At 42.0% G+C, this 11,770-nt stretch overlaps 2 protein-coding genes across 2 annotated transcripts; one reads left to right on the top strand and one right to left on the bottom strand.

Moving 5' to 3' along the window:
* Window positions 1-17: 17 nt before the first annotated feature.
* itm2ca (integral membrane protein 2Ca) lies at window positions 18-5,521 on the top strand. Its single transcript, XM_084950305.1, has 6 exons — window positions 18-292; window positions 1,989-2,132; window positions 2,347-2,535; window positions 3,536-3,646; window positions 4,150-4,300; window positions 4,463-5,521. The coding sequence occupies exons 1-6, from the start codon at window positions 200-202 to the stop codon at window positions 4,552-4,554; spliced, it is 780 nt and encodes a 259-aa protein (XP_084806431.1). The 5' UTR covers window positions 18-199; the 3' UTR covers window positions 4,555-5,521.
* A 1,360-nt stretch (window positions 5,522-6,881) lies between these two features.
* Window positions 6,882-9,815, bottom strand: LOC146374206 (lysophosphatidic acid receptor 6-like). Its single transcript, XM_084950304.1, has one exon. It carries the CDS (start codon window positions 9,664-9,666, stop codon window positions 8,818-8,820), a length of 849 nt encoding a protein of 282 aa, XP_084806430.1. The 5' UTR covers window positions 9,667-9,815; the 3' UTR covers window positions 6,882-8,817.
* Window positions 9,816-11,770: the final 1,955 nt, after the last annotated feature.

Genomic DNA, 11,770 nt, shown 5'->3' with positions numbered 1-11,770 from the left:
AAAAAAAGCACACTTCCGGTGGGTAGAGACAAAAACAGAGAGGCACCCCGGTGGTGACAGCAGAGAAGAGGGCGGCCCGTTAGCGAGAGTAAGAGATCTGTCTGAGCAAGGTGGCCAGCTATCGTCAACACAGCCCGAGAGTGAAGTCACCTGCAGCGGATAGACAGGCGAGCAGTGACCGCCCCACTACCCCGGAGCCATGGTGAAGATCAGTTTCCAGGCTGTCTCGGGACAGAAAGTGGAAAAAGAGAGCGATGGCGACAAGACCGAGATCCTCATTCCTCATCCGATGGTGAGCAAAAGAGTCGCCTGTTCACATTTAACCCATTATAATGGAGCATGATATCAACTCTTGTGTGTAGATGGTCTTTATGTAACGCGATGCCTGCTGTGTGTCCAGCAGGCTCACCTGCCTGCTTGGTCCGCAGGGCAGCCTGCACCTGCTCGGTCATGAGCAGCAGCAGGGGGATTTTTTTCCCCCTTTTTTTGACAGCATCTATCGACATTTGGTTGGGAACAAAAACATGTCATTGCTGTGATGCTTTCCTGTGCGCCAGCGCGCTTTGTGCACGTTTGATGCAAGTTATTCCAATGTGCAAAAATGCTTGCTCTTTAATCAGGGCTGCTTTGGGGGGATTACCCCCCCCCCAAAAAAAGCCACAATGTATCAATTTAAAGGCTTTGTACTTGGTTTATCTGTCGATTTCCCCTGCAGTGCTGATGTATTCAACGAAAACAAAACCCCCAAGCTTGCAAAAAAAGGGCAGGGGGGGGTAAAAAAAAAGAGGGGGGGGGTAGAATGCAAGAAATGCAGAGCTTTGGGATGACAAAATGGCAGATAGGTTGCCGAGGCTTGCAGCGCATGCAGGATTATTTGTCACAGCTCTAAAGGGAGGCAGAGCTGCGGAGTCCTGAAGTTTGCTGTGCTGCGGAATCCCCCTGCATCGCTCTTATTAAAAAATACATGGCTGAGCAGCAGAGACGACAAACACCTACAGAATACAGAGGAGGCGTCCGGCATTGCATAGGAAGTGAATATCGCAGGAGTGCAGAGCTGCGGCCCCTGAGTGACTTGCGCTCCTCCAAATGTACTGAACAGGAGACAGACAGACAAGGCCTCATGGTGTGACACGCACTCAGCTGCTGCCACGATCCCATCTCAGTGGGACGGAGGAACACAAAGAACTTGCAAAAGTCTGCCTTCACACATACACTGCTGTCTCCTTGTCCTCGTGCACCCTCCAAATGCTCCCTCCAAAGAACAAAGGCTTGAAGAATCAAATTCAGCTCAAATAGCAAAAGCAGTGTCCTGGAATTAGGCACTCGGGCCATACCAGGCAATGTTGGTGGGGTGAGGGGGGTGGTTGGTGAAAGCTTTCAAGCATTTTGAAGTCATCTCCCTTTTTAAAAAAAAAAAAAAAAATAATAATAGGAACACACGCAAACACAGTTGGCATCATTTTTCTTTGAGGTATCCTCAAAGACTCTTTTTTTCACATGCACACAGTTGTTATTTTTTCCTCTTCATAGCTCCAGCTAAGAATAGCAGCCCTTTGTTTCCTTACAGTCTGCTTTTCACAAGATAATTTCTCCTGCTGTAGTTACTCTGCAGCACATCTACAGTAATTCGCTGAGCCAGTTCTCAGATAGTAGCCACTCGCTGTGTGTGTGCGCTTCCTTTTACCACAATAATGACTAACAGTGTGTAGTGCCACCCTCCAAACACTGGCTGGGCGCGTGGCATCAGCAGATGGGCTGCGAGACTGGAGGCGTCTGGGAAGATTACTCACTCTCTAAGTCAAGTTTTCATTACCCGCCGTCTCCATCAGCCTTTTCTCCTGGCTGAGCTCCGTGCTGCTAATTCCTGCAGTTAGTTAAATTCAGATTTCGTTTCAGCCACCCGTCACGCGATTGAATCGAAGCTGGCTAGAAATGCTGCTCTGTGCACTTCTCGAAGTTTTAATGTGTGCATTTGTGGTGTCCTCCAGGATGAGGAGGAGCTGGTCCTACCCCTGCGGCCCAAGAAGTCTCCTCTCAATGGCCTGTGCTGCCTGACGTTTGGTCTGGTGGTCTTCATGGCTGGTCTGGTTTTAGCCTCCATCTTTGTCTACCGCTACTATTTCATACCTCATGTAAGACCCGATTATGCTCTACAGTGTGCCATATGTGTGCCCTTGTTGGCCTTACAATGAAACACTGCACTAAAAAAATGGGGGGGGAAATGTCCTTCTTTTTAAAAACAATAAATAATTGTAATCACTGCCATCTGAGACGGATAATGTTGCTGCAGTCGTGTTTCTTGGCTGCTGTGTTGCATTAAAAGCTGATCTGTGTGCATGTGTGTAGATCCCAGAGGAGAACTTGTTCCACTGCAGGGTGCTGTATGAAGACTCTGTGTATGCTCCGCTGCGTGGCCGTCAGGAGTTGGAGGAGAATGTCGGCATCTACCTGGCCGACAACTACGAGAAGATCACTGTGCCCGTGCCTCACTTTGGAGGAAGTGACCCTGCTGATATAATCCACGATTTCCACAGAGTGAGGACAAATATACACATGTTACATATAGGTCTGATATTCTACCCCTTAAAGACACATTAACGCCACGCTCACATGTCTCCAGAATGTGTATTTCAAGTTTCAGCCTCAAATACAACACATATAGATGCAGATCTGAGCCAAAATGTGGGTTGTAACATTTTTTCAGTATGATAACTTCTTTTTTCTTCTTCTAGTAAATGTGAACATGGAGTTTGTGTGAGTTCATGAAAATCTGCAGTCCAGGAGTATAGAACAGCTAGTTTTTCCACACAGCACATAGGCTGCTTTAAAAATAAGACTTCATATTCGTTGTCTTTGTCAGGTGACAAGAATGGAAAAATATGAACATGAGGCAGATTTCATTGCTCATGCGGCTGCATCAGAGGAGTGAGTGCAGAGCATAGGAAAGAAGCATACAGCTAGCAGAAAGTGGACTCTAACTATACTGTATACTCATTGCTCATTTGGCCAAAGTGCAAAGCTGTCGTCTAATGCTAACTAGCTTTGTTAGCAAAGTGCATCCATAGACTACATGGGTTTATTGCACTGCAGACACAGACACCTGCTACTTGGTGCTGAGAAAATAAGTAAATAAATGATGGAATTTAGCCCCATGCACTTATACAGTGAGCCTGATAATCATTCATATTTAAGGCTTTTTACAATTTTTAACAGGCGAATTACAAAACTGTGTTTTGTAAACAAGTGGCCATTTGAAGAACTGCGGTCCTCACCGATTCCACATTGGCTTTATCTTTCAACCACAAAAGTTGCAAAATACACAGAAAAGCTAACATTACTGACTTACTTTAAATATCAAAGTTCAGTCAGTGAAATACTGACCTGCTTTTGTTTTTAAATGAGAATGAGAGTTTAATTTTATTGGTAAAGCACCAAATGAAATTCTAGTTGGCTAAAGGCGCTTTACATTGTAAGGTAAAGACTCTACAGTAATGGAGAACTGGCAATAATTAGATTGCTTTGTTGTTGTTTCCAGGGACTGACTGCATACCATGACATTGCTCTGGACAAGTGCTACGTTATCGAGCTCAACACCACCATTGTGATGCCTCCGCGCAACCTCTGGGAGCTGCTTATCAATGTCAAGGTAACACAGCCCCAATCTTAGGCGACATCTCCGGCTGTTACCAAATGCTGGAAGCTAACATATTTAGCAGTGTAAGAAATTAATAAGAAGAAAACCACCCCACTTTTTTTCTTCCTTTATTTGTAATATCGTTGGTGTACTCTGTGATGTATTGATACACTGCTTATGTGGACACACTAACAACTAGCATGGCTTAGTAAGTCTGTCACAGCTCCCCAAGCTTTTTAATTTAAAGAAAAAAAAAATTTAACCTACTTTGCTGATGTTCGAAGGAGTTGATACTTTTGGCAAAGTTAAAATTAATTTGAGTTAATACACCATTTTGGTGTATTAACACCCATTTGGTGTTGTTTAACTGGAAATATTCCTCTGCTACAATTTGCCAGCATTAAAAGTCACTCGGGAAAATTTCCACAGATGTCAGTCCCCTCAAGAATTAGTATTGCAGCATCATCATCAGCCCCTTTGTGTTCCCACCGAGCTTGTTACTGTGTCTCTTGCAGAAGGGCACATACTTGCCTCAGACCTACATCATCCATGAAGAGATGGTGGTGACCGGCAAAGTGCACAACATGCGTCAGCTGGGACCTTTCATCTATCGCCTGTGCAACGGGAAGGACACGTACCGCCTGAACCGCCGCGTCACCCGCAGGCGTACGTTGGGGTTAATGGGACCATTAAAAAGAGCTGATACATGCCTGTGTTTTTGTTTTCTTTTGGGGGATTAAGAGGTTTATCGTTTAAGCTGTGATGGTATCTGAAGTTCAGTGACTTGGCTGATCGCCTCTCTGTGTCTCGCCCCATTTTCCCTCATAGGCATCAACAAGCGTGACACGAAGGACTGCCACCACATCCGCCACTTTGAGAATACATTTGTGGTGGAGACGGTTATCTGCGATGAAGCGTAAACGCGACTGTCGTCTGTGAGATTCCCGCCCACACAAAGGCACATCACCAGTCATGTCTCCAGCCACTGTAGCACCCTCCTGTGGATCTGATCATGTCTGAGTTGCACTTTACTTGTTTTTTGTTTTGTTTTTAATTTTATTTCAGTACCTCCCCTTTATTCTGTTTCAAATTAGGTAATATTTACCCTAAAGTGTGATGCAATACTAAGCTGCTGGTTATGTCACAGGATTTTCCATGTAGCAAAGGCCTTAAGCCAATAATGATTTCAAGACATCTCCTCTTCCTCTTTGGGGATTTGTATAATGGTTACCGTTGCCGGGGGAGACGATTTTCTCCCCATGTTGTTTTGTTGTGCTCCCCTTGAGGTTACGTTGTTTTCCTTAGTTATCTACACAAAGCATGAGGTATTGCCTTCCTGAGCAAACATGGATTCATTTATTTATATTTTCTCATGTTCAGTGTAATGTAACTGTTGATGACTAGTAGCTTGCTTGCATCTTTAGCCTCTTGCTTACCTGTTGCTTCCTCGCTTCTGCCTTCATCCTGTTAAAAAGCACTATCACACAGTAGACTTTAGACCAGGCTGCATTGGGCATTACACTTACTATTTTTCTTCTTTGGGAATAATATTCCGCCCCTGAAACACATGGACCCATATTTCTTTTTAACCTCTAATTTGTCACACTTTTTCTTCTTTTTTTTCCCCCCCTCGTCCCCACTACTTTTCTGAATCGTTTTAGACTAACCTTTGTTTTCCCTTGCATGTGTTTATGTATAAGAGAAACAGCACTCTTAGAATGTTTTGTAAAACCACGTTTAAAGCCTTAGTCCAGAGTCAGAGACTGGACTAAAGTCAAAACAAGTGAAAGGGAGCGTATTATATGTTAGATGAACAAAACCAACTGTGATCTGTATATTTTGTCTGCCAATGAAATCTGTCTGTGAATAAAGTAGTAAAAAAAATGACTGAGTTGAGGCATATGTTACTTTATTTCAAACGTTACTAGCCTTCAGTCAGTATCTTATCAATGTAAAAAGGCTAATGGGGTTTTGTTGTCACCATACGGGTGGGTGGGCAAGCAATGTGGACACCCAAATTTGTGAATACGATGACTCAAGAAAGAAGCGATGCAGGAGTTTCAAAGTGACAGCGTAGGTGTATCTTCGACAAGTTTTAATCTCAGTGACCTAGACTTCGAGGTTGGAGGTCAGAGGTCAAGTTTTTTGAAAATTCTGTGAATGCGATAACTGGAGAAAAAGCTGACAAAGGATTTTGAATTCGATACCATGGGAGCATCCAGTAGGAGGCTGAGGGTTGACGCTGGCTGCTTCCAGTATTTTTCATTTTACGGTTTCTATTTTGTGTTCTGTACCGATTTAAACATTTCTATAGTAAAATCCTCATGTGAACCTGCAGCTCTGCCAGCAACTACATTTCCAGTCACCATTAATCAAAAGCATAAAATCTCCCTAGATTTTATAAAGAAATCTCTTAAAGTAAAAGAGGTGACTTTGATGTGTTGGTTATTTGTTTTGCATAATGAAATCGCGCTTAACTGCTATTTGTATTTGACATATGCGCCTTATAGTTGCTTTTTACATCTTCCAGTCTTTGTCAGTGATTTGAACTACATGCAGTATGAAACTTGTAGTAGGTTAATGTAGGGTAATATTAGAAGAAATGATGACTGTATTACACAGACGGGATAAAACATGGATGTAGCCACTGTGATTCAACCACTGCTTTTGGTCTCAGGATTCTCTTTTCTGTTTATATTGGAAGTAGAGCTTGTACATTGTTATCTGATGCCATCATTTCATCAGATAACCTTTAATGAATTCTGTCTTTAATGACTTTAAAAAAGCCTCAAGAACTGACTGCAGACATTTGACTTTTTGGGGGATTTTCTCCAATCCACACAGGGTCAAAGCTATACGTAAACGCTCATACAGGCTCTATTAATGTCCTTAGCAAGTTGCGCTTTGGCAAGATGCTTTTGGTAGCCATGAAAAAGCTTCTATTGTAATTCTGGCAGATTGATGGAGTTCATTTTAAGCATAGTCCACACATTTTCTATAGTGTGGTAATTCCAGAACCTTAATAATAGACTGCTTTATCGATTAACCAGTTTTAATGTGTCTTTGAGATCATTGTCCAACTGGAACACCCAACTGTGTCCAAGTTTCAAACAGCTAGGTGCTGATTTGTGGTGAAGCTGAAGAATTTGAATGTCATTCACGGCTGTTTGGCAGGCAGACTAGGACCCAAATGCAGGACTCTGAGTCGAGGATATGACTTGAAAAAAAAGCAACTTTAATGCTGTGACTTAAAAGTTTCAAAAATGATATAAAAATACAAGAAATCAGGTAAAAAGCTTAACTTGGAAACTCAGAACCGGGAGACCTGAAAACACACAACAAAAAACAAGAGACGAGAGACTGAGACAAGGACACAAAAGCTTGACATTGGGACGGGGATAAACATGGAAACACATGACAGACTGGAGAGACAAAACACAGAACAGAAAGCAGCAGGAGATGCTGAAGACAGAACAGACATGAGAGCAGGCAAAAACAAAAAAATAAAAAATAGAAATATTAAACACAGATGCACTAGGAAATACAAAACTACAGACTAACTAATACAGGACAAGAAGATGAAAATCTGTTCAATCCAAAAGGAAGATTCACAAAACCATCATAAACTCACAAACTGTGTCAAAGACATAGGATCATGACATTTGTCCTTCATTACTCCATGCACAACAAAAGTGCTCCCACCACCATGCTTGATGTCTGATACAGTGTTCTTAGGTTTGAAAGCCTCAGGCTTAAACATACCTAAACAAGCATACCTCTTGCCATTGTGGCCAAATAACTCAATCATTGTTTCTTTGAATAGTAAAACTCCAGAAGTCATTTGTCCTGTTCGTGTGGGCAGGTGTAAATTTCAGCTTGAAAGTGTTGATTTTGTAGCAGGGGCTTTTTTCTGAAACCTTCTCAGTTCACCATGAAGTAAAACTCACTGGACATTGGCCCTATTATTACAGCACTTTCCTGTTCATGCCACAGTTGAACTTTTGTGGTTTCTGGGTTGTTCCTCAACATCGAAACCAATTTCATCTCAGCAGAATGTTCAGTCTTGGCAAATGATGACTATATTGAATTTGACACAATCAACTTGCGTGTACAATAGTGAACATTAACAACAGTAAAATGTAATGGCCAGTCTGGGAAATTCAACCAATCTTCAGTGTCTAATAGCATTTTCAGTGATAACCTTTGGATAATTTTAAATCTGCAGATGAGATAATCAGTCGTCTTACAGTCTGTTGTAGGCTTACACCAACACCCTTCCATCTGGTGGGACTTAATTAGGCCTTGAGCCGTTGGCTCCACTAGTGAGGCACTCGCAAATAAAACAAAGGCCTGAGTCTTATGAAAGGACTTAAAATATACAGAAGAGATGGGCTTAAACAGTGTTGTATGTAATGTTTTCAAAAATATTTACAAAATATTGTGATTAGTCAATTTTAAACCAGCTTTTCTGTTGAATGCTTAATTATTCTTAATCTATCCTCAACATTATTCATTCATGTGGTACTTTACATGCATACACACACCCATCTGTCAGAGTTATTCTTATGTATATGCTGTTTTATTTGCCAAAAGAGAAATGAGGAGATTGATATTACTCTTATACGTCTTGATTAAATATTAGGCCAAAACTACAACGGTATGAGAAAAGGTTGTTTGTTTCATGTCTGTCAGTATGTCAGTATGTAGTTCCACACACGGTGACTTCCGGAAGACTCTGTTTTTTCTGGGGGGGAGGGGACATCTTCTCATGTCAGAGTGTTAAATCTGACAAACTTATTACATGATACTGATCAGGATAATGACTGAATGTAAACTGAAGACAAGTAAGGACGCAGTTTTGCAAACACAAAAAAGTGTTGCAGGTGACTTTTTTCACAGTTTCTAGTAAGTCAGCCACCGATCTGTCGTTGAGGCTTTCATGTTGCACTGAAAATAGAACATGAAACAACTAAGCCAAGCCTCTTTCACTCTTTCACTTTCTGGGCTTGACACAAATGTTACTGAAGAAATGAGTATTGTTGGTTAACTGCTGAAAACTGTGCATGTGGTTGAACTACTTAAGAATCTTGTGCACAAACGGGCTACTTTGTAAAAAAACAAACAAAAAAAAAAACAGGCATGTATCATGGGACATCTGATAGCAACTCTAGCAGGTCACTAATCTATAGTTCTCTTCCCACGTCCTCTTTTTTCTTCCAGAAGGAGTCAAAAGAAAAATAATACATCAGTGGATCCAGACAGCAGCTCAAAACAATCAGACATATCAGTGGAGTTATACTGGTTTTGCTTTTTGTAAGTATGTGTAGTGGCATGGGCAGAAAACATGTGCAGAATATAAGCAAGTTGATGGCAAAAATCAGCATTACGTTCACCTTGTTTCTGACCTTTGCAGAGTCACTGAGATGGTTGTGTAGAGTCCAGGAAACCATAATGGTGCACACAATGTTGACTGCTAGCATTGTGACCAGTAACACAATCTGAAGGTAAATAATTGCTGATCGTGTTACACTTTTATATTCATGAAGTTCAAAACAAATGTGATCTGTGTGGTTCTGTAAGTGTTCTAAAAATCCTTTGGCCTCTGGGATATTTACCACCAGCAAAACCCCCCAGACGAGTGCTGCTCCTTTCCAGGCATTGCACGAGGTCCGAAGATGGCGAGACCTCAGAGGATAAACCACAGCCAGCAGTCGGTCCACGCTTATGAAGGTGATGAAGGAGGCGCTGGAGCGAATGTTGTTGCGAAAGATTATTACGCTGAAGAGGCATGTGACAATTCCCAGCGGGGTGCCTGTTGCATGATAGTAGATCCTCATGGGCAAAGAGATGATGGCTAGCAGGTCTGAGAGTGCCAGGTTGACCATGAAGACAGCGTTGGGTGATTTGAGGCTGTGGCGGCGAAGAAGAATCCACAGTGAGACTGCATTCAGTGGCAGACCTATCACCATAATGCAGCCAAAGATCCCAGCATAAACCCGGTCATCTTCTGTGGTGCTGTTTGATGTGTTCATGATGAGAAAAGAAATGTCTGAATGTCCTTTTTAAAGAACGGAAGCAGAGCGGCAAAGGTTCCTCTTTGTGTGGTTTTTCTTTGTGAGTGAGGCGTGAGTAGTTTGTGACTGTGACTAGTCACACTACAGGAAACTCAAGCTCATCTCATCTCATCTAGTCTCATTTCATAAGCGCTTCCTCTACATATGTGCTTTGAAGATAGGATCTCTGATTATGATTCTTCTAATACACATTTTTAATACGCTCTGACTGTAATGAGTTTATTTTTAGATTCTTGATTCTTTCCTTTGCAATATGGTTTAGTCTTGCGTTTAGTTCTTTTAATGTCTCTGAGTTTATTTTTTGGGGGGGATGGTTTTTTTGTAATATCAACTTTACTTCTATAAAGTATTTTCCCAGTTCAGGTTCCCTGTTGCATTTTGGTTTGTCTTGTTTTTTGTGTCAGCCAAAATACACCATAAACGTCTTGTTTTCTTTTACCAATTTCTCCTGTGTCGTCTTCATTCTGGTCCTCACTGATTGGTCTCACACAATCTGCAGCCTCAGATCATGATGGTTTAGAAATAGAGTAAATGACAGTATTATTTTTCAGTTGCATCTTTAATCTAGGCCATTGTAACCACTGTGACTCCACTGCAGGCAGGACCATGATAAAGTTCACACATGAATGGCTTCCAAACTGAAGTTCACTAATCTGCAGTCAGCTTATTTCCTTCCCTCACTTTTTTTTTTTTTTAACTTTCAAGAACATTGAAAATAAAACAAATAACAAGTCAATTCAATTTTTAGAGTTTTGTTATTTTAAGTATTGTGTAATTTAGGGATTTTCCCCATCTTATACTAAAATAAGACATTTTTCGTCACTGTTCAGCTGTACACATACAGGTCCTTCTCAAAAAATTAGCATATTGTGATAAAGTTCATTATTTTCTGTAATGTACTGATAAACATTAGACTTTCATATATTTTAGATTCATTACACACAACTGAAGTAGTTCAAGCCTTTCATTGTTTTAATATTGATGATTTTGGCATACAGCTCATGAAAACCCAAAATTCCTATCTCAAAAAATTAGCATATCATGAAAAGGTTCTCTAAACGAGCTATTAACCTAATCATCTGAATCAACGAACTAACTCTAAACACCTGCAAAAGATTCCTGAGGCTTTTAAAAACTCCCAGCCTGGTTCATTACTCAAAACCGCAATCATGGGTAAGACTGCCGACCTGACTGCTGTCCAGAAGGCCATCATTGACACTCTCAAGCAAGAGGGTAAGACACAGAAAGAAATTTCTGAACGAATAGGCTGTTCCCAGAGTGCTGTATCAAGGCACCTCAGTGGGAAGTCTGTGGGAAGGAAAAAGTGTGGCAGAAAACGCTGCACAACGAGAAGAGGTGACCGGACCCTGAGGAAGATTGTGGAGAAGGACCGATTCCAGACCTTGGGGGACCTGCGGAAGCAGTGGACTGAGTCTGGAGTAGAAACATCCAGAGCCACCGTGTACAGGCGTGTGCAGGAAATGGGCTACAGGTGCCGCATTCCCCATGTCAAGCCACTTTTGAACCAGAAACAGCGGCAGAAGCGCCTGACCTGGGCTACAGAGAAGCAGCACTGGACTGTTGCTCAGTGGTCCAAAGTACTTTTTTCGGATGAAAGCAACTTTTGCATGTCATTCGGAAATCAAGGTGCCAGAGTCTGGAGGAAGACTGGGGAGAGGGAAATGCCAAAATGCCTGAAGTCCAGTGTCAAGTACCCACAGTCAGTGATGGTCTGGGGTGCCATGTCAGCTGCTGGTGTTGGTCCACTGTGTTTTATCAAGGGCAGGGTCAATGCAGCTAGCTATCAGGAGATTTTGGAGCACTTCATGCTTCCATCTGCTGAAAAGCTTTATGGAGATGAAGATTTCATTTTTCAGCATAACCTGGCACCTGCTCACAGTGCCAAAACCACTGGTAAATGGTTTACTGACCATGGTATTACTGTGCTCAATTGGCCTGCCAACTCTCCTGACCTGAACCCCATAGAGAATCTGTGGGATATTGTGAAGAGAAAGTTGAGAGACGCAAGACCCAACACACTGGATGAGCTTAAGGCCGCTAT

This window comes from Perissodus microlepis, chromosome 14 (assembly GCF_051167445.1).
Source record: "Perissodus microlepis isolate ML-2025 ecotype Zambia chromosome 14, ASM5116744v1, whole genome shotgun sequence".
Taxonomy (NCBI): Eukaryota; Metazoa; Chordata; class Actinopteri; order Cichliformes; family Cichlidae; genus Perissodus; species Perissodus microlepis.
The sequence above is the reverse complement of the archived record's forward strand: the minus strand, read 5'-3'. Positions and strand labels throughout refer to the sequence as shown.

What these genes read in the sequence shown, in the direction of transcription:
- LOC146374206 (XM_084950304.1), bottom strand. Translation starts at nt 9,666, where the DNA reads ATGAACACATCAAACAGCACCACAGAAGATGACCGGGTTTATGCTGGG.
- itm2ca (XM_084950305.1), top strand. Translation starts at nt 200, where the DNA reads ATGGTGAAGATCAGTTTCCAGGCTGTCTCGGGACAGAAAGTGGAAAAA. An exon ending in GCTACTATTTCATACCTCAT is followed by an intron (nt 2,133 to 2,346) that starts GTAAGACCCGAT and finishes GCATGTGTGTAG; the next exon opens with ATCCCAGAGGAGAACTTGTT. An exon ending in AGCTGCTTATCAATGTCAAG is followed by an intron (nt 3,647 to 4,149) that starts GTAACACAGCCC and finishes TGTCTCTTGCAG; the next exon opens with AAGGGCACATACTTGCCTCA.